The following is a 22,044-nucleotide window of genomic DNA, read 5'->3' on the forward strand; positions in this document are numbered from 1 at the left end:
GGACGGGGGACTGTACCATGGGAGACAGGGAAATAAAGGGATAATTAACGGTAATAAACCCAAACAGCTCTTTCCCCCCTGTATCGAAGGGAGAAAATGCCCTTCTTTGGGCTGAACAGGGATTAAAAATGATCGCGCGGGCGAAAATATTCTCAGCTACAGGTCGCCCCAGGCCGGGATTTCCCCATCCCTGCGTCCCCTCCCGCGGGATTCCCTGGATTCTCTCTGGAAACACAGTTCCCGCTGTCCCCCTCCCGGCACCATTCCTTTGGACACCTCCCACATATCCCCAGGTTGCTTCCGAGCCCCGGTCCAGACCCTGGCCTTGGCAGTCGCCGGGATGGGCAGCCACAGCTTCTCCGGGAATTCCATTCCAGCCTCTCACCAACCTCGCAGGGATAACACCGGAGCACAAGCCAGGACAACCCCCCCAAACCCAACCAGTGCAAACCCCAAATGCCCCTGGTCATAAGACAATAACACCTTTTTAAAACACGTTTCACTGTCTAATGGAAACACACGAGAACAGTCTTTTAATTGGAGGGGCGGGGAGAAAAAAAACCCAACACCACTTGTGATTTTTAAAACAAGTTTGTGCTTGACAAGTAAAAAACAGTGCGAGGAGCTGCCGGGCCCCCGTCCATGTTTAACACGGAAGGGTTGCTCCCATCCCAAACATGCCCAGTTCACCCCAAACCCCCAGGCCAAACCCCCAGCTCTGGGCTCCCCCGACCCAGGAACAACGCCGAGCCGTGGGTTTCTAAGCTGAAGGACAACCCCAACCCCCAAGGACGAAAGCCTGGCGAACATGCACGGCGGGGACAGCCGGGAGGTGGGTGTGTAAAAGCGTTTCCAGCCGTCTGGTTCCACCCGGAGCCGCCGGCGCTGCACAAAGTTCTGGCTGGGGTTAGTGACACACCAGTGCTGTAAAGGACATGAGTAACAAACACTCGGGACTAAGTTACAGCAGAGACACCACCAGCAGGACTGTCCCTTGTCCCCGGGCCACGCAGGAGCCTGCTGTGTTCCCAGAGGGCTGTTTGCAGAGGCTTCCCGTGTTGTTTCCGTAGGGAATGAGGCCGGTGTGCTGCCGCCCACACAGTGGTTATGGCCCCCATGCGTACACACAGAGGGCAGGGGTGAGAAAAGCAGGGTCTGGAGCAGTTTTAAAATGGAGTTTTAAAGCAGCTGGCGAGAAAAGCCTCCTCCCTGGCTGACGGGGCGGGTTCTCTTCCAGCTCTGTCCCACAAAAAGTGATGTGGACACGGCCATGTCTCCGCAGGGGACACGCTGGGAAGTGGTAGTTGGTGTTAGCTCAGCTCTAAGAGTTCATCCTCCAAGCTCACATGGTAAAGAAAATCTACTAAGATGTCCTGATGAGCGGGGACCTCTCCTCCTCAGTACTCTGGAAGAGAAAAACCACAGCAGTTTAAAGGTGGCACACGACAGTGCCTCCAGCTGGGCTGCCCAGACCCCAGGCAGGGAAGGGAAAAGCTCTTGGCTCCTACTGCTAAGTACAATTTCCTTAAAAAGCACCAGAGGGTGGGTGGCAGCTTGGGCAGGTACCTGCTCTAGCACCTGACAGAGGACAGAAGGCCAGAACCACCCAGGGGATCACAAGGAGAGCTACAAACTGCTGAATTACCTTTATTTGCAGGAAAAGCAACTAAAGCAAAGCAGAAAAAACATGGAATGTAGGTGCCCCTTTGTCATTTTGATCCCCGTGGAGCGTTCCAGCACATCCAGGAGAGCTGTACATGTAGGGTGGGGCAGGAATGCTTGGGGCAGGCCTCGGGCAATGGGACAGTTTGATTCTCTGAGCTGCTGATAACACAGGCAGGCTCCAAAGCTCCAAAGAAAAAGGACCAGCCTCTCCTGTAAAGGAGCCTGGAGTACAGTTCCACTGGGATGTGATGGGACCCACTGATCCAGAGGGGTGGCTGGGTGCTCTGGAGGTTGTAAGGCAGCACTCAGGGAACACTAAACACACAAGACCACACTAAGCCCACAGCAACTACAAGGACAAAACAGCCTCCTAGAGTACCCAGTACTTCTCTAAACAAAGGCTCCACAGTTTGTGTCATCTGAACCCCACTGACTTGCCTGTTAGGGTGAAATTTTAGCACCAGCTTTCACCCTGACAAGCATGTTAATGCCAGTGTGTCACCTTGAGACAGAACTTTTCTGTCACAGAAAAACTGATTTACAAACTCTTCAGAGAAAACTCTCTACAGGCTGCTGTCTGTGAAATTCAGCTGTCCTTTGGCCATAAATTCAAAAACAATCCACTGGCACAACGCAGCTGCTTCTACTGAGAACACTGACAGACTGCCAACTGAATCTGCCCTCAGATTTTTGCATGTTATCCCTCAGGGTCCTCTAGACAGGCTGGTTTATTTTTTCACTGCTGTTGGCAGGGGAATTAGGCACAGACACACGACCTGCCTTACCAGGTTTCTTAGATTAACTCCATTCCTTTGCTTTGGCGCGTTTATTCTGAGTCTATTAAAACTTCCCCTCCCTGGAAAGGTCATTTTAAACAAAAACAACATATAAAAACGCGTGCAGAGAGACACCAAACGGGTCAAATCAACCAAAAGAAAATCAAATACAGGCAGATGGGCAGTAAGGAAGTTCAAGTGCTTCTTACCTCTTCACTTGTCCCCCGGGACCTGCACACCAGCACGGTAAAAACTATCCCAAAGGCAATCCCTAGAGCCATGATTACGAAGGGGATTCCAGTTACAACACTGGCTTCCAGCAGGACGTGCCTGAGTTTGCTGGCAGAGGCCTCATCGATCAGAACACTCTGGAGCAGAGAGATGAAGAAGAAAAAAAGAGAAAGAACTTATTTCTGTTCTTTATATAAGATCACTTCTGCGAAGGGCAGGGAAACAACATTCCCACAGCTCTCCACCACTGCTTCATCGTGTCCTGACATACTCTCTCCCCTTCCAAGAATTCTTCCAGGGGCCAGAGGGATCCCCTGGTCTGTATTTCCAAGGAAAACTGGGATGTTTAACTTTTGGATTAGGAATGGACTAATACAGGCCTGGAATATTGGTGTGCATCATGAAAAGTAGTCCCCTAGAGTCCTCCCTGAATCCAATTAATTCAGTGGTCCAACCACAGCACAGGAACATTCACAAAAGAGGGATCAAAAAAAGATGTCATCTTGTGAATTCCCTCCTCCTCACCCGAGCATCCCCCTTCTCCTCGTGGCCAGTTCCTTTGAAACCAAAAGGAATGTCTGACTGAGGGTGTTTTGCAGGGCTGAGCTCAATACTATGGTCAACAAGCAGCAGGAGGGTGTTAGATAAGAAACAGCAACATCTTCCTACCTGTCGCTGTATAAAACAATAAGGAAAGCAGCATTTTCTTTTCTGGTTGGCTCACAGAGGGTGTTTTTGCAAGCACAAACACAAGGCTACCAGGGCAGGACAGAGCTATTTACCTCGTTTATGTACATCACTGGGAAAACCAGAGTTCGGATGTTGCCCGTTTCACTGTGTCAAAAATAAAACAACAACCAAAAATTACGGTTTGGAAGCTTTTCGGCTTGAGGGTTGTGAGACAGATTATGATAGAACAGTGAATGAGGAAAGTGTCCCTAAAAAACCTCTGAGCTGTTTGTTTTTATCGTTGGCTTTCACCTCCCTTACTGGGGTAAAACAGCTTCAGTCTCCGAGGTGAATCACACGTTCTGGATTTGGAGCAGTGGCATTTTTGGGGATTTGGTGGGGAGAGAATGAGAGGGATCCACACAGAGTTCATTCCTAACTGAGTGACAGATCTGTGCCAGGCAGCAGGAATGTGAAGCTAAGCTGACGTTGGAGGTTACTCCTTTTTGTAAAACACAGGAACTATTGTCCAAGCAACACGGGCACAGCAGCAAAAATCCCTCAACATTTGGCACACATGGAATCCCAGCTCAGGCAGAAGTTGTTACTGTGGAAGCTCCTGGGCACTAGGAAACAAGGTGCTGCTGTTCTGAAGGAACATCTCTGACTCTCCCAAGGGGATTGGCCAGGTAAAATGCTTTTTAGTTGTTATAGCCAAGCTGTGCCAGTAAACATCAGCTGAGTAGGAGGAATAGCTGCCACACAGCACCAGTGACAAATAAAACAAGGTGTCAGGAAGACATAGGATGAAGGGGACTGTGTTTCTGCACAGCTGAGCTGCAATCTGGGGACATGCCCCTCACACTGGGACACCCAGAAAACCGGCAGAGCACACTTGCTATCAAATAAAAATGGGGATTTTTACTCACATGTGACCTGGGATTCTACACTGTTCCCATTTGCAGGATTGTCCTGACTGCCAAAGCTGCAGTGCAAAGATTTCTCTCTCTGATACCAATGCAGTTACAGGCAAGACACTTCTCTGTACCCGATCTACCTGCCCTTCTTGAATACTGCCTTTACTCTGCAGCTGGAACGGAAAAATCTACTGGATCTGTGGGAAGAGAGGACACTGCCTCTTGTAACTGAGATTCAGCTGGATTTCCCTCTCTCACACCTGCTCTCTCCAACCAATATTCCATCTGGGCACTGCAGATGGAATTAATTCTGAATGCCAGATCAGCCCTGAGACATCCCCCAGGCAGCAGGGAACACTTACAAAAACTCAGGTAGTTTTCTGACGTGAACGTTGATCTGCATGCGCTTGGCTGCCCGCAGGACGAGCCCTGTCAGCTGGGGAACAACAGAGATCAGCGTCAAAAAAACCAAGAGTAAACACGAAAGAATAAGAACTACGAGAACACAGCAAGATCCTGGCACCAAACCAGACACCCAGCAGCATCTGCACTAGACCTCAAGAGGAGAACTGTGGAATTTCCTCCCGCTTTAGCTGCACATAACAGCTCGATGAGTCAGAGCACTGTTTCTGTGAGCCAGGCAGGTCATGGCTGTGCTCTTTTCCTCGACCCACAGTCGTGTGTGTGTGTGTGTGTGTGTGTGTGTGTGTGTGTGTGTGTGTGTGGGCGTAGAGGTCATTGTGGTACTGGTTTTAGCTGGGAGAGAATTCACTTGCTCCATAGTAGCTGGGTAGCAGGACATCACAGGGATGTTTTAGTAATTGCTGAGCTGTGCTTGCACAGCCTCAAGGCCTTTTGTGTTTCCCAGAGGCAGAGGGTGGGTGAGAAGCTGGGAGGGGACAGGGACAGGACAGCTGACCCAAACTGCCCAGAGGGATTCTCCCTTTCCATCCAGCATCATGCAACTGGTACAGATTCCTTGAGGTCAATGGGACTACAATCGATACACACCATCCAAGGAGGTGCTTGGATTCGTCCACAGAACCCTTGAAAAAAAGGCTGCACTTACAGGATTGATGTCCAGAAAAGTCTCATGGTATTCCTTTCTGGGATGCATGCCCTGTATGTCCTCTACAAACTTTGGATCCGCTTGGTAAAAATGTGGAGCTGACAGAAATATTGGAGCACCTGGAATGAGAAAACACAGAAAGTCACCACCTAAAGAAAAAAAGGCAGAGCAGGTTTCAGGGAAGTCTTTGAGGGCCTCAGAACTGTTGCCACTGTGCCATTTACAGCGCAGGGAAGAGCCCATTCTGGAGCTACAGAACCAACAGCGACTCCTTGTCTCCAGGACAAGCCAAGTTTTCCCCAGGGACACACCTTGCTTGCAGATGCTGACGTTGAGGACTCCGGTGCCGGGGCAGTTTCCCGGCGGGATGCAGAACCCGGCGTTGTCCGGGTTCACCGTGGTGTTGGCAAAGACCATGGAGGAGGGCACGAAGCGGTAGGTGGGGACGCCCGCCACGGCTCCCGAGCTGTCGTACACCAGGTACAGAGACCTGAAAGGAAGCAAAGCCAGGCCCAGGTTTGGCTAGTCCTGAGTTCAGGCTAACACACATCTAATTTTGGGTCGGTTTTGTTCTCCACAGACCGGGGAACGGGCGAGGGAGGAGACAAGGTGGAACATAAGGAAGGAAACACCAGGATTTTCTGCTTCTTGTTGCATTTTAAACAGCATCAAGGCATGAATCTCTGAAGAGGGCAAAGTGGGTTCTCTAAAAAAAGCAGGGCACAGAGGAAGATTTTGGAGGAAAGAAGGTTCACATAAATCCTTTCATTCCTCTTGTTACTAGCCTTGCAAGGCAGTCCAGTCTGTCTTTCCACTCAGCTTCCAAATTTTCCCCTTATCTTCCTTTTGAAATAGCACATCCTTAACTTGCTGCAGATTGGGGTTTTTTTTGTTGTAACACTCTCATCCCTCACACCACAACTGTTAAATGAAATCACGGAAGGAAAAACACCAGTCTAAACAACAAACCTCAGGAGAAATGGATATAAATGCTCTGCTTTAAAGTCTTAAGGTGTGTTCTCCTCACCTGCAGAAATCAGAAGAGAAGATATAAATGTTCTCATCTTTGCTAATCAGCGGGTGAAAGGATGTCCCATCTGTGCCATTGATCATGTTACACGCCTCTGTTGTCCACCAGCTCAGGGACCTGAAGGAAAGGAAGAAAAGACAGCAAGGGCTAAAAGATCTTTGTGCAGTGGTCAGGCAATGCCAGCTCTTGGCAAACGAGAATCAGACCCGCACAGCGCTGAGTCCTCTTATCTCAGCTCTGCTAACAAGAAAAGGGATTAAAATGGGTTTAAATTGCATCTCCAGCCTCTTTGAACTGGTGCCAGGCAAGCAAGGGGCAGATTCTGACAGAGGCCACACCACGCTGAAAAACTTACTCTTTTCCTTTCCACTCCACAATCCTGGAGAAGTTTAGGTAGTTCGTTTCCCCACTCAGGAACACATATTCTCCATCATCGGTTCCATTCATCTGCAAACAGAGGCAGGAGTTTTCAGTCCCTCCACTCATCCTGTGACACCTGGCTGGCCACTGCAAGGGGCTGGCAGGAGTTTGAGATGCCATCACTTCAAATCCACGCCGGGAGCGATGGACTCCCCCTGAGGTCTGTGCAGCTCATTGAACTCCACCCTGAACATGAACGAGGTGGAAGCGACTGGGCAAGGTTCTTACACCTCCCAAGGGCAGGAAATACAACACCAGATGAGCCTTTTCTCCCTTTGAAAACTGGCCCTGAAAAAACAGCCCTCAGCAAGAAAACAACCCCACAGAAAATAACCTGAGCACTGCAGACATCTCTGAGAAACGAGGAGTCCCCACAACCCAAAATCACGTGGGGACTGGACCAAAATGGCTTCAGCACAGAAATAACATCCAATTTCAATGCATTACTAAGGAAATTAGTCAGGAAGATCTTCTAGGAGTTTGCACAACCAGCCCCACAAGGCCCGTGTTATCCAGGCAACAGTGGAAGGGTTTGCCCTTGGAAAGCTTATCCATACCTGATAAAGTGTATAAACAGATAAAACACTCACAGCCAGTGCCCAGACACAGCCAAACCGAAGAGGGAACATCCTGCTACCCCTGCAGCTGCAGTCCAGGCACGTCCCTCCCAGCTGGCTGACCACAGTGACTCTGTAACAGTGGCACTGCTCCCCATCTAAAGCACCATCAGGCCTGGCCGTTCGGGTACCTTATTGAAGAGCCCGAAGACGGGGTCGATCTCGGGGTGCAGGACGTGGATGGTGGACAGGAGCCGGTCCTTGTAGCCCCACAGCAGCTCGTGGACGCTGCGCACGGTGAACAGCGACTCCTGGTACAGCAGCAGCAGCACCTCCGTGGCAAACTGGAGAGGGGTCGACCTGGTCCACTCCATGGCAGTCTGCCAGGGGGTTGGAACGAGGGAGCCACGGTCAGGTTTATTGGGCAGCAAGTCATACCAGCTGCAGCCAAAGGCAGGCACGCTTCGGCACCGCACACGTCTCAGGATACTCACTGCCCCAAAATGCAAACGTTTATTTCCTTCCCAGCTGACAATGTCATTTTACAACATGTCTTTAAATGAGCAGTAACGAAAGAAGGGCATTTCTTTGGGTAAACCAACCTGTAGCTCTTCTGCTGCCTGTTACATCCTGTGCCATCCTAGCACATCCCAGCCAAAAATCTGAAGGAGAGATAATCCTGACCACCACTGAGGTGCCTGGGAGGAACTGAAAACACAGTGTCTGCACCGTCTCCAACTTTCAGTAAGCTGAGTCCTATCTACGACTGTATCCAGGGCATTTTTGTAGCCATTCATAAAATCAGACATTTTTGGCAAGGCTGGGGAAAAAGTAGAAATGACTAGCCTGCAACTGAAGTAAATTAAACTGGGATGGGGAGTAAAGGCTTAGTCACACACCTGAGTATTTGAGTACAGTCTGATTTCCTCGGGAAGCAGTGACAGCTTTAGATCTGCTTGTTCTCATGCTAATCCTGTCTGAGACCAGAATAATGGTCTGCCTCTGCTCACCAAATTGACACTTTCTTTCACCTAACACGATTTAGGGGTGCATCTTTTAACCTTCATTTCACTCTGAGAGGTCCTTTTCATCCAGCCCTGTCTGAAACTCCTCTGCTGCGGTTTTGTTTCAGTTTGAGCAGCAGACTTGGAGGCAACTTCTGCAATTTTGACAACATACCCCCGGGCATTCCTAAGCTTCCCATTCAGAAGTCAAAGATCCTCCTAAGCACTTGACACTGCAAATTCCCTAGTTTCACTTACTCATGGCAAACCAGCAAGCCTGATTTCTGCCAGCTCTCAGCACCAACCCTGCAGAGCTGTGAGGGGAGGGAGGAACAAAATAAGAACACCACAACAGCCCAACCCAAAACTGAGAGCGGCACCTGCCCCAGACACGAGCTGCCTCTCTTGTTCTCCAATCCCACTTATCTACCACAAAGGCAAGGGACAGGATGAAGCAAGTAGCTGCTCCTTCTGAAGTGTGCCAGGATGATTTCCAAGCAGGAATGAAAGAGAACTCACCACTGCAGGAATATTTACTGTTCTGATCAGGTCCACTTCAGGGTCTCCGACTGACTTCTGAGGTTCAAATACGTAAGTCTTTGGGTTCAGGGCAGACACTTTGGTCCCATTGTCCAAAAACTGAACGTGGACTCTTGGCCTGTATTCTCTGAAAAACAAGAGAGTTCTCTAATCAAGTTAAACAAGTACCCACAGCATTAACTGCAATTAAATTATGGCTATTCTAGTGCTCTGAGCACAGAAAGGGTGGGATTTTCAGTGCTTTGGGAGTAGGTTCCCTCACTGACACAAACTCCTCGTTGTGTCAGAGTGAGCTGAGTCAGACCTCATGGGGCACTTCCAAAAATGCCACCCCATGTGTTAATTCCATTTCATATTTCTGCCTCATCTTTAAAAACTTCCAAGGAAGGAGAACAATTTCAGATGGTACAGAAGGATTTGGAGGCATCATATAGGGGACTGCCCTTGAAGTACAGTTTGAAAATGAATTTTTTGCCTCTTTGCTGCAGGTATAATTCACTCCCAGGCAGATGCAGGCTCCAAGTAAGTCTCAGTGCCCTGACCTAAGAACCTACCAGAATCTTTCAGCTGGATTCACTGCACTAGGCACTAGGACTTCTGGGCTGACATGTAACACAACCACAGAGCAACACTCATTTTAGTTCTTCTCCTCTAATTCTCAGGCAGGAATCCTGGACACGAGAGAAAGTCGACTGCATTTTTGCTGTGCGCTCCCCATGGCCTGGGAGGTTGCTGCTGTTCCTGTCTAAGTATTCAGACAGCAGAACAGAACTCAGGATTGCTGACAAACCAGTCCAATTGGCAAGAAACATCAACTGCTACCTGCTGGCTTAATGAGGAAGTCAGGCCTTAATTACCTCGAAACACATGTCAGAAGCATAATTCAATTTTCACTGCCATTACCATTCTACCAACAAGAAGTCTGAAGTTCTGCAGAACAGGCTGGCTCGGGCTCAGCATGAGCCACACACGTGTCTCCAGCAAACCCCAAAAGAGAAATGGCAAAAGGCTGGCTGCTCATGGCACCCACATGAAGAGCAATACCCTGTATTTCCTAACCCTGCACTCACTCAAGAGCGACTTTCTCGTTGCTTTGCTGCCTGGGTAAACGTCAAGTCACAAGACGTGAGGGTGAATTATTGTGCCAGCCCCTGTGTTCTGCTGTTCTGCATTCAGTTCAGATCCCAGATTCTATCCTGGCTGCACCACATCCAGCAATGCAGCTTCACAAGAGGCTGCATTACCCTGCTCCAGTCCTTCAAATTGAAAGCAAACTGGAAAGGCCCACAGAACTATTGTTGTTAGAAACCAACCACTTCCCATCCTCCTTACCCAAAAAGCGTATCTACCCCTTTCAGCATCCCTGCCACCCAGCAACATTTTGGTCTGGCAACCTGATTTGGACAGCAATCTATTTTATACCCCAGGGCTGGAACTGAGGGGATGGAAATGGACAGTTGTGAAATGCCTTCCTAAAATAGGCCGGGGGTAACCTGAGACACGTTTCCAGCTCTGGAGAGGAAAATAATACTCCCTGATGAGGGATACGAGTAGGAGGCTCTCAGATATTAAAGACAGAAAGCTGTAAATGTGTGCAAGACCAGACAATATTCCAGTGTTCTTTGGGACTCAGCAGGCTCGGGCAGATAAGCAGCTTGCACTTTATAATTAGTTGTTTTACATGCTGCCAATTCAACTTCCATGATTTAAAAACACCAGCAGGACTGCATTTTTGTTACAGAATCTACCCCTGCACCAACTGCTTTGCAATGTACACTGGTCAAAACTCTGAGCTGCAGGAAGAGACTCCACCGAGGCCTCCCACCTCCTCTCTGTCGCTCACCGGATGTTTTTCCTCTGCTTCTCTGGCCCAGTTCACTTCCAGCCTTTCCCAAACACCCTGGTTCGTAAAAACACGGAGCCATGCGCTTCATGGGGTGTTCTGCCACATGCTAAACCTAAATGAATCTTTAGTGCTTTGCCACATGGGGCCTGTGAGAGCAGCTGGGTATTTATTCCCCGGCTCCAGCGTGCAGCATGGCTGCACCATCCCTCCCTGCTCCCTCTGCTCCCACACGCCTCCTCTCCTCCCACCCACTGCTGACAGGCTGCTGCAGCGACAGCTAGGCAGGGATTAAAGGATCTGCTGGAAAAGGGCGCTCCACTTCCTAACTTTCCTCTATCAGACAGAGCACAGCACCAGGGGATCCTGTCCAGACATGTCACGCTAGGCAAACAAGCCAGAAGCAACTGGAATGCGCAGCCTCCCTCCCTCCCTCCCACAAACACACAAACAGCTGGGGCTGTGGCGTGGGATGCAGGGAAAGGCTCTCCCAGCAAACCAAGCTTAGGCTGGGCCTTCCCTCAGGCACGGCCCAACCCGGCCAGCACACCACCAGCCCCATCCATCCCATGATGCTCCTTCATGGATAAGGTGCAGCTTCCCAGACGGGGCTATGCGGGACAGCCGGCACAGACTGGGAGCTGAGCAAAGGGGAAAGAAGCAGCTGGCAAAGGGACTGAGCACCAGCCTGTGTGTTTTCCTGCAGTTCTGTTAGCCCTGGAGCTGCCCCTGTTTATCCTCCAGACACAGAGAGTGCACTGCTGACCAAGGACCAGTGTTACACTACACACACCTAAGGAAAAATTTAGGAACTTGAAAGCTTGTGGATCTTTTCTCCGGCTCTAATGGTTTATGTAACACCAGGGATTTTGCCAACGTACCACGTGGAGTTTGCCAGGCCTAAACAGACACAGGACTGGAATGCAGAGGAGACAGGGGAAAGGACTGTTGGCAGAGGCAGAAACAAAGCTGAGGTGTGGGAGGGAAGAAACGGAAAGGCAGGAGATACTGCAGAACCAAGGCTCTTGCTTTCGTTCCCCAGCATTTTTTTGAAATACCAACAGATTCTGGTCATTTTACAGCTTAGGAAAAGACAACTCTAAAACCTAAGCAGGTTTTACAGTGAGGGTTGGCTGAGGAAGATCCCTGAAGCACCACTCCAACTGCTTCTCTGGCCGCATTTCACCAACGTGGATTGCGCAACTTTGGCTGGGAACTAACTCCTGAGTGAGCAGGAGTCACACTCTTTTTATGCAACACTCCTCTCCCCAGACTCTCAAACACCACCCAACTGTTTTTCCTCTCACAAGACAGCAGGCCAGGATGCAAACAGCTTCCTCTTCGTTCAGCAGCTGAGGAACAGCAGCACACCAGCAAAACCTTGCCCAAAATCTGACAGAAGTCGCTGGCTTCATCTGCAACTGGCTGCAAGTGTCAGTGCTGTCTGGGTGGGGTGTGACCATGCCCCCCTGGATCAGCTTTCCCTCCCACATTAACAGCTAGGTTTTCTCCTAGAATGGGATCCCAAGCGTTCTGGATCCCACCTTTTGGCTTCCTCACACACAACAGCTTTCATGACACTTGAAAACAGTGAAAGGGTCCTACCTGTAGGTGTATGGTCCTATTTCCTCTACAAGAGGACTAGCACCTTGGAGCACTTCCAAAGGATTTGTCACATTAAAAAAGTAGAACTGCATGTAGACTGGGGGAGGAGGGTCCTCCCAGGCTTCAAAGGTTTCTGTGCCATTCTTCAGTACTGTCCCCTGGAACAAGAGAAAAGACAGATTAGCTGTTAATGCTGATGTAGATGCTGGGTGATATTTACAGGAAAGGGAGGAATTCCGTGAGATTCTGTCTCCAAAGCAATCAGGCTTTGTTTTTCAGAGGAAAACCTGCAAGTGACAGAAACTCCTTTCCTGTACGTGTCCTACGATTCATACCTTTCCAAGGTCTTGGAATAGGGCCAAGATTCTTTGCCCTCTGCCTTTAATTACTTTCCTACAGCAATGGCAGCACATGCATCTCCAGACCCACAGTCTGTCACTCTATTCTGTAATCAATAAAACGTGGCCCTACAAAAGCAAAGCTATAAATCATTGTTTTATAACAGAAGCACTTGAGAAATGAAAGACTAATTCCCTCATCTATCAGCATATACACATTATACAGAAAGTCACAAACACTCCTGTCATGTTGCTCCATAACACAGGCCTCAATCCCTCATTTTATTATCATCCCATTTTAGACAAATTCACCCCAAACATGAAGCATCACCACCACCAAAATCAAGGCCTTTCACCCAGTAATAACACTGGTACTGCTGCAGTGGTCACGAAGTGAAATCTGGCTCACAGAGTGAATTTCCAGGAATAAGCACAAAGAAAACTCTGTCTTTGAAAACCACATCACCTGTAGGCGGAAGAAAGGGGGGGGGGAAATGATTTGCAATTAAATGGGTCTCATCAACACTTGTTCTTTTTATTCTTCAGAGCAAACAAGTCAAATATTGTAAGTGGAAGCTCAAAAGCAGGGCAGGCTGGGCAGCTGCCAGCTCTTGGTCGATGTTGATGGGGTCTTATCAGCCACAGTTGCCTCAGGACTCATTCTTGGCCTTCCCACTTAAGACGCCGTTTTCTCTCTGTGTAGACCTTAATTTTGAAGGATTAGATAAAGAGAAGACTGTTTCAAAGACAAACTTATTGGCAGGAGCTTGAGATGGCAGGACTATTGCTGAATGGCAGCGAAAGCCGACCCAGCCGGTGGCACTTTGCATTTGCAGACTGGTTTCCCCTAAGGATTAAAACCCATGTATTCTGTGCACATCACAAAAATTAATGTATTTAGAGCTGGTTCAGATTGACTCCCAAAAACTCCACCAACTGTTACCAGGGATATTTGGGTCTCTCACATGACATTACAAGGACATCAGGGCTTCTCCTTCACGAGTGGAGTCCATGCTCATCTCCAGTGTTGCAAAGCATCCTTCCTGCTGGCTGCATTTACCAGCCAGCCCTGAACTTGCAGCTCTCTTATTCACCGGTGTTTCCTTGTCTTGACTGTTCTTCACACACAGGAAATGAAAAGGGAGCTTTCCCACCCAAATACAACTTACTGGTAGCGATGGTGGGAAACTGAACATTCTATTAAATTTCACATTTTTTTCCCCTGGAACTCCAAAACATTTTAATTCCAAGATGTGCTTTCATGTCTTCATCTTTGACAGAATTTAACTGCAACTTTTTAAGGTGATTAGTTAAGTGTTCCGAACAGCATATCCATCTATATAAAATATTAGGTTATATTCATGAAGAGCATATTTATTGCAACAAATACACAGGCATCTACCCAACAGAGAGAACAAGGCAACACTGTGGAGAAGGCCTTTCTCCTAGGGGTAGCTGATTTATTCTTGTTCATTATAGGTTCTTTCCCATTATTTTCTGGAATTTCAGGTGCTAGCCCCTGATAACAAACAGGTATTGGACACCCGATCTGGGATGGCACTTTTAATTCACAAAAATAAAACTGCAAATAAAACAAAGAGTAAGTTGGCATGATTTGAACACCTTCTGGGAAAGGTGCTCCCACTGTCCTTGTCACTACACATCTGCCTGGGGATTTTAAAAGGGATGTGAAGTCTGACACCTGGTTGGATTTCCCACTCTTCCCACACCCCCTCTGTATCCAAGATCCTGCCTTTGGCTGGAAAGGGTGCTGCACACAACCCCCTGCTGAAAGCAGAGCCATCCTCAGTGGTTCACAGGTGCTGGGTTTGGACACACAGGGGCTCCAGCTGCTCCAAAATAAAGTCTTGCACTTCAGCTGCACTTGAGACTGCACAGACAGCCCTTCCCTGCGAGTCAGCTCTGCTTCAGGACGGCTGGGAAAGCCCTCAAAGGAACAGGAACTGCTTGCAAAAGCTGAGGTTTTGCCCCAGTTCAAAGGCAAATTGAGATTTGTCTATTTGCACAAGGTTTTCTAAGCTTACACACGAGGTTACACAAGAGACAGCAGCTTTCTAGACTGCACACAAATGAGGAAAAGCTCATGTGGGATAAAGCACATGTGGAAAGCAGCCGGATCAGCAGAGTGACTGGGAGCACACTGCTCTGGGGCTGTGAGCTGCACTTCCACAGCCTGTGTGTGGTGTGGATCCTGGAAAAGGCCAGCAGGCAGTCGGCGGGGGAGCCAGCACGCCTCATTCCCTGCAATCCAGACCTATGCCAGGACGAGCTGGAGAGCAGCAAGCAGGAAAGGACTGAGCTCTGGAAACTTTATCCTGCATTACTGAAAGCCCTGCTGAGCGAACACCAACTTGCTCTTACATAACCCCCCATTCCGGGGAAGGAGCAGCAGCCAGGAGATAATGCGCGTAAGGAGGATCACGCCTAATTCCCGGCAGTCCTACACCAAACCACCACTCTCACCCCGCTGCTCTTTGGATGAAATAGACCTGACAGCAGAATTCTGGGATGCAGAGGATGGCAGACTCCTTCCCAAGGAGAGCCAAGGCCTGGGAGATGGAGCTGTGCTGAAGTTTACGGGCACATCTCAAAGCGCCACGACCTGCTGTAAGCTCACTGCCGACCTAAAATGGCACTAAACCCAAACTGATCTAAGTTAAGACAACACAGTTTCTGTGGCAGGAAATACTCCCTGTCCACGGCCCAAAGGGAAGAACAGTAGGTTAGGAGATCACAGGTGATCTGGTCACCAGTTAAGAGGATAGCACTTGTCAAACCCCTGCTTTTGTTCGCAGTGCTGGTCTCTCTGTCAGAAGAAGAGCCAAGATGATATTCCTCAGGCCAGGAAGAGAAATAATTGTTTATTTACACAGGGAGTTCCTAACAGAGCTGACCCTCCTCACTGGATCACTGGATAAATGCACGGAGCCACTCTGGGAGAGGAACAAAAGCCTAGGCAGAGCAGGAACAGTGCAGGGCTCTGCACCCCCAGCAAGGCCAGGATGGATGTCCGCAGGCGTAGAACAACAGGGTGCAATGCCTTGCTGCCATCACCCAGCCTGAGAGACACCACGTGCTTCAGCCCATGGCACCTCTGGCCGTGCTCCAGAGGCAGCTGTAAACGGAGCAGCAGAGCAGGCTGCAAGAAATCTATAACAGGAATGGCAAAAAGGAAGGGTGCTTTAGGTGTCCCCTGCTCCCCCTATGTGCTCCTGCTCTGGAGAGGCCTCCTCGCTACAGCTGCTGCACCACAGCCTCGAGAGGGCTGATTTTTATGCATATTCACCCAATCTCTACTCAGCCCAGGGGCCAGTGCACTGTGAGCTCCATTCTGAGCCCCAGCCCAGCCGGGTGGTGCAGGGCAGGGGGGGTTCACTGCCCGGGGGGAGCTGTCACTGGGCACGGGGGTGTTCACTGCCCGAGGATGCTCCTGCTCACCCAACCACGGCTGGCGCAAGGAAGGAGCCAGCCCGCTCCCTCCCTCCCAGGGCTATTTTCAGCGGGAATAAGGCGGTAAACAAGGAGCGGGGCGGGCGCGCGGCCGTGTTCTCTCACCTGCTTCACCTGCAGATCCACCACCGTCTGGAAGACGTGCGCTACCAGCAGGGAGATGCTGGCGATGAGCAGCGTCATGGCCAGGACCCCCACGGTGACGAGGCACAGCGACTTCATGGCTGCGGCTGCTGCTGTCGCCGCCGAACGGGGACACCCCGAGCTCCGCCGGGCGCCGGCTCCGGGGGCGGGCGGACACCGGGCCCCGCCTGCCCGCGCCGGGAGGAGCCGCCGCCTCCGCCCCGCGGGGCTGGGGGTGGACCGCGGCTCTCCCGGGGGATGCTCTCCCGGCTCGCCGGGAAAGGCTGGATGTATCCCGAAAGAACTGAAGGTTTGCTTCCTGCCCGCCGGCCCTGGCACAGCCGGAATCTTCCCGTGTGCCGGCGACGGGAGCTGCTAGTGCGCCTCGCTCCGTGCATCGTCACGGGCTTCGCTGGGAAACGAGCGGAAAAAAATTCTCCGGCCAGATTATTAGGGAAAAACTTGTAGGGGACGTGAAGCTTCCCAGGGATCGGATTATGCCACAATACAACGCATTTCAGCTGCCAAAGGGCTCCTGTGCCATCACCGAGCTTCCAGCAGCATTAGCGTTTCCCAAACCCATGAGTCAGTTCCCTCCCCAAATCACGAGACTGGCAGCTCGCCAGCAGCAGCCTGATCCAAATAATGCCTTGCCTAGCAGAGGGCAAGTAGCCCATCAGGTGGATTTCCTGCTAAGATGGACTGAAATAATTTTCCTTTATAAATTTTTCTTCCTGTCATTGTGATTGCAGTAACAGTGTTATGTTAACATGTGCCCTTCTGGGTATTTTTGTTTAGAAAAGGTTCTGAGGTCACATTTCACAGTTGTTTGGAAGACCAGAATTTTTGTGGTTCCACCCAGGCTAATAAAAAAAAAAATATTGTTCTGGCAGCTTGTTTTTGTTTAGATTCCCATTCCAGAGTGTTGTTCTTAGCCCTGTTTTATCATTAGCACTCAAAACCCCCCCAACAAACCCCCAACCAAAAACCCCAAGCAACAGAGTACATAATTAGAATCTGGTTTTAAAGACTAATTTAACTACAGCAATAGAATTCTCCCCTTAGAAGGAGTCTTCCATGGGAATTCTCTCTCCGAAACCATAAACCTTCCCTTCCACCATAAAATATTGGCCTTTGGTGGGGACCAGCTGCAGTGACATTGTTTACAAGCAGCTCGCTCCTCCTGCAGCACATGAAACACATTTTCCACGGCTGCTGAAACAGTGCAATGGAGAAGTTTTTCTTGTCTCACCTCAGGTAGTTTAACTGCTCCATGACTTCTGTTTTCCAGTGAGGATCTCCTGATGCACACGCTCCAACGCCAGGGCTGTTGTCCCCAAATCGGAGATAAATACAGGAGTACAGGAATATACAAGACCAGGAGTATACAGCAATTCTCTAGTTATGCAGGGCCATTTTTATCACAACTACTTTCCACAGCCATCAGGCATTTCTTTATTCGTGATGTTAAAGAACATACTGGTTTATCTGAGCACCGAAACCCTGGCAAATCAAAAGAAAGGCAGGAATATTTAAGAAATTCTATCTTAATTGGGAGATATTTTGGTTTTTCAAAGGCTAAATTTAGTTTGCTACTGAAACAGATAAAGGATCCTTGCAGACCACGAGATCACTGAAATTCTTTTTGCTGAACCCTGGCATGAATATTTATAGCTCAAGCAAAGATTTCTGCAGAAATTTGAGTTTGCTTAATTCATTATTTCAGTTTATTTTTCTACAAAGAGCTACCCATGTGATGCATAGAACCACACCCCTTCTCCAAGCAGATTTTCTCGACTCTCAGCAAGAATTTTTTTCTTTTTTTTGGCAAATTATTTTACCTTTGGAAACCAAGGAAGTGCTCACTGGCCATGGTACATTGAAAACATTCCCGTGAGGAGCAACTCCACCTCTGAAGTGCAGCACGGGAATGCAGTGGGTGCACTGCTGGCTCAAGGCACAGTTCTGTCTCACAACTGCAGATCCCTGAGACAAGCAGAGGCACATCTTCCCTTTCCAAAATCATGATGATACTGCCAGGAAGAGAGGCAGACAAGGCCCACATTCTGGAAAGCGTGTACATGATGAAACAGTCCTGTCCCATGCACTGGGAATACCTTGAAGAGACATAAAAAGCCAAACTTACTGAGCTTGTCAAGTGGCTTCTTCAGTTTGTGCAACACCAGTTACTCAGCTCCTTCAGGTCTGTGTAGGGAGGGGAAAAGCTTCTCAGGGAAGGAATTAGGAAATCACAGAGCACAGTATCAGACAAATCAGAACAGACCCCAGAAATCCTTAATCCTACTCCTGGGGTTTAGTAACTATCAGACATTTCTCCAGTGGATGTCTTATGCTGGCCACAATAAAGGGCTGGAACAGCACACAGAAGGGGTGGGGTGTTTTTCCTTGTCTCTGTGTGCATCCATGTCACTTCATGGATCTCTGCTCTTCGACACCCCAGACAGGAATCGTGCCTTCCCTTACTTCAGCATTTGGTACTACAATCATCTGCCCCTGTTGCCAGACCTGTTCACACCACGTCCAACTGGATCCAGATCTTGCGCTGCTTCCTTTAGGAGCTGTGACCTGAGGGCACACAGACACATGAAACAGGAGTGTAGTTTCATCTCAACACCAAGAATGCAGCTGCAACTAGAAAAGTGCTTTACTTAATAAATGCTCTACCAGTTTCTGTCTTATCTACAATTTGGCTTTCAGAGGCTTTGCTCTTCTGCTTTCCCTGCACAGCTAACACACCTCCTTGTCATCAATGAACTCACACACACTGGGTATGTTTCTAGTACTCCATGCTTAATTAATAAAATAATAACCTAATTATAAGATCCTGATTTCAGCTGAGAGTTGAGACATTTCTGAAAGGTTTTTAAGTGGGTAGAGATCGCATTTCACTGTCTCCAGCTTTAATTTATTCTTCCCACACAGTGCAAATTAAGTGCTGGCAGGAAAGCAGTTCACTACGGGGCAGAGCTACACTGCAATTACCAGGACCATCAGTGACCTTGGAGAGGGCTGGGAGTAAAGCTGGGGCTTGTGTAAGAGCAGCCTTTGCTCTTGGGTTAGAACTGCCAGATTTGGGACTATGACAACTCAGGGGACGAGAGATTTGCCTACAGCACTTAATTTTGCTGCTGAGGAAATTAATACTCTTAACTATTACCAGAACAGCAGTAAAAATGTTCTTCCCTCTGAAATTTGGGCCTGCTTGACTCTCCTGCTTTTGACACTCTCCAGCTAAATAACCACAGTCCTCATGGATTGTAAGACACACACAGAGAGACATACATGTCCTAACTGTGATATAGATCACATAGCACATTTTACAATTGCACACACCCAGAGCCATATTCCTCATCATCTGAGCTACACCAGAATTAGCAAGGGCAGCCAGTCACACCCATCAGCTACTCCTGGTCTCGTTTGCTGCTCCCCTGACTCACCGGCCGCTTCTGCTCATGGAGCCTCCTGACCCAGGGGTGCCCAACTGTGTGGGAGAATGTCACTAGGGGCTGTGAAACAGGGATCTCGCTGGGAAAGGAAGGCAAGGAAGCTGCAGGGCGTGCACTGGGATGAATGGGAGGCTCTGGCAAGCGGCACTGTCTGGATAACCTACACAAGGTTTGCTCAGGGCCTGGCTTGCAGTGCCAAGCCCAACTAATCAGTAAAGCTCCTGCTGCCAGAGTTTTACTCCCTTAATTCAGGTTTTAGTGGCTGCCATACAGATCGCAGCAGGAAGAACACTGTCTTTCGAGTGCTTGATCTCTTAAGCATTGCCCACAGAGACTGATACAACCTCTTCAAACCCTCATTCTTCCATACAGCCCTGAGGCAGCTCCAGGACCAACCAGATTTACTTGTCCTGCTCCTGCTGAGCACTACAAACAGCCCTGGACTGCTGGGAACACCCTCTGCACACCAAGGGACAAGCACAAGTGTGGGAGCACCCAGGGAGGAACCAAAAGCACAGCTGATATGTGCTCCTGCTGCTCCCAGCACAGGAAAACCTGGCAAAAACAACCCTGGAGAAAGGCAAAACTAGTCGAGGATTGTGTTCCCTCTTTCCTTATAAACCCCCTGCCCCTCATTACTGATTAGAAACAGGAAGCCAACAAAGCCTGAACAAAAATGTAACTCTGATCTTACTATAGATACAGAGAGTTATAAGGAGCTGGCAGGTTTCTGGCACAGCTGGCTAACAGGGTCAGGTTAGTCATACAGGTCAGGTACTTTATCAGTCATACACTTTCCCATCAATATAAGACACTGGAGAGCAGAGACTTTACCCTCCAGCCTTGAAAACCTCTCCTGATAACCCTGAACATGCCAGAAATTATAAATAACCTGTCATTCAAACAGAATAAATGGTGCTTGTGTACCTTTTCCTATAGTATGACATGTATGCCTCCTGAAAAAGGGAGGATGACAGTCTAGGACTGTCAGTGGGACTTCAGGGCCCAAATCCCACAGCAGTGGATGAACTCTCTGGCCCCTGACCCAAAGCCTCCCAAAGGAATGGGGCAGAGAGGGAGACCTGTTCCATTTATTTGCCCCATCTGGGACTCAGCCTGACTGAGTTTCAGCAACCCACACCTACTTTTAAGTGAACTGTACTAGGAGAGCACATTTAAAATTAGCAAACCAATGGCACACATTTCCCTCTCCTGTGAGTGGTATCCCACATGAATGCCACTCTGTGAAGGATGCTCCATTGGGATATGATAGGGCAGACTCTAGGAGTTTTGTTTTCCTTTTGTTAGCCTATGCTCAACTGCTTATTGATCTGAAAGAGTTCAGGAGCAGATTCTGGCACTTAGGATGTCTGCTGCTGCATTAAAACCTGGATGCACACTGCCTCTCCACACTATTTTGAGGAAAAGAGGAGGTCTTGCTCCAGGGATTTTCACAGCCTCTGCTAACTGCATTTGAGAGGCTGCAGACCTACAATCAGAGTCTGCTTTGTTCTGAGCCTGCATTATGTCACAGCCCGAGATCTTCCCCCGTTCCTGAAACACACACAGGTATTGAAGGCTGCAATTACATGATTTTGCCTGCCTGCATCACATTATGATTTACTGAGACACTGAACTAACTCTGATTAAAATTCTGCAATGTCTCTTTTAGCTTCAGTGGTGCCAGAGCAGCACAGCTGAGCTCTTCTGGAGTCTTTCCATCCACAAAGCCTGTGCTCTGCGTCCTTAAAGTGCACCAAACTCATTGGCACAGATGAGGGAAGACCAAAACGGCTCACACTGGGAATCTCTCCCTGATTCCCAGTGTCTACTGCACTTAAATGCACACTTGGTAGGCCCAGAAATAAGGGCACAATGAGTCATCTTTAATCCCAAGCCCTGCTCCCGGACAGTCGGTGGCAGCCGGTGGCAAACAAGCGCTTTGTATGTCAGCCTGGATACAAACAGCTCCTGCCTGCCAGCTCACACAAGGGGGCTGTGTGTGGGACAGCCCTCAGCTCCCAGCCCCGAGGGCATGACAGGCACCAGTTTCCCTGGAAATGTGCCAGAGGAGGAGGTCTTAAATGACCAGGGCAGGAGAAGGATGGGGGGAAATGATGTGCAAGGAGTTAAAGCAACAACGGGGCTCCTTGGGGTCTAATCCCGGGAGGAAGCCTATGGAACCTCCTACCTTAGGATCTGTTCTCAACCTTCTGAGAAGGCAGGCAAACAACCCAGCACCCTGTTGCGATTTCCAGGCCCATGCCTTTTCCAGAATCCAGCTCATCTGTCCCCATTCCTTGTCAGATCCCACGCTCC

At 49.2% G+C, this 22,044-nt stretch overlaps 2 protein-coding genes across 3 annotated transcripts in view; both read right to left on the reverse strand.

Annotated features, from left to right (window-relative positions):
- Positions 1–507: 507 nt before the first annotated feature.
- Positions 508–16,422, reverse strand: SCARB2 (scavenger receptor class B member 2). Of its 2 annotated transcripts, XM_029965630.1 has the most exons (13): positions 16,241–16,421; positions 12,327–12,484; positions 8,858–9,005; positions 7,526–7,714; positions 6,713–6,804; positions 6,355–6,474; positions 5,639–5,817; positions 5,328–5,446; positions 4,621–4,694; positions 3,455–3,506; positions 2,651–2,809; positions 2,451–2,521; positions 508–1,405 (listed from the first exon to the last, which is right to left on the reverse strand). In XM_029965630.1, the coding sequence occupies exons 1-12, from the start codon at positions 16,355–16,357 to the stop codon at positions 2,492–2,494; spliced, it is 1,437 nt and encodes a 478-aa protein (XP_029821490.1). In that variant the 5' UTR covers positions 16,358–16,421; the 3' UTR covers positions 508–1,405; positions 2,451–2,491. The 2 variants fall into 2 exon arrangements, with proteins under 2 accessions (XP_029821490.1, XP_029821489.1); XM_029965629.1 differs by lacking the exon at positions 2,451–2,521 and having other exon boundaries at positions 16,241–16,422.
- Positions 16,423–17,962: 1,540 nt separating this feature from the next.
- The window catches only part of CCDC158 (coiled-coil domain containing 158), a 28,003-nt gene continuing 23,921 nt past the window's right edge, over positions 17,963–22,044 (reverse strand). The window contains 1 exon segment of the mRNA XM_029965640.1: positions 17,963–18,844. The gene's annotated coding sequence lies outside the window, so the exon portion shown is untranslated.

Source organism: Manacus vitellinus, unplaced genomic scaffold (assembly GCF_001715985.3).
Source record: "Manacus vitellinus isolate BGI_N305 unplaced genomic scaffold, ASM171598v3 scaffold_112_pilon, whole genome shotgun sequence".
NCBI lineage: Eukaryota > Metazoa > Chordata > Aves > Passeriformes > Pipridae > Manacus > Manacus vitellinus.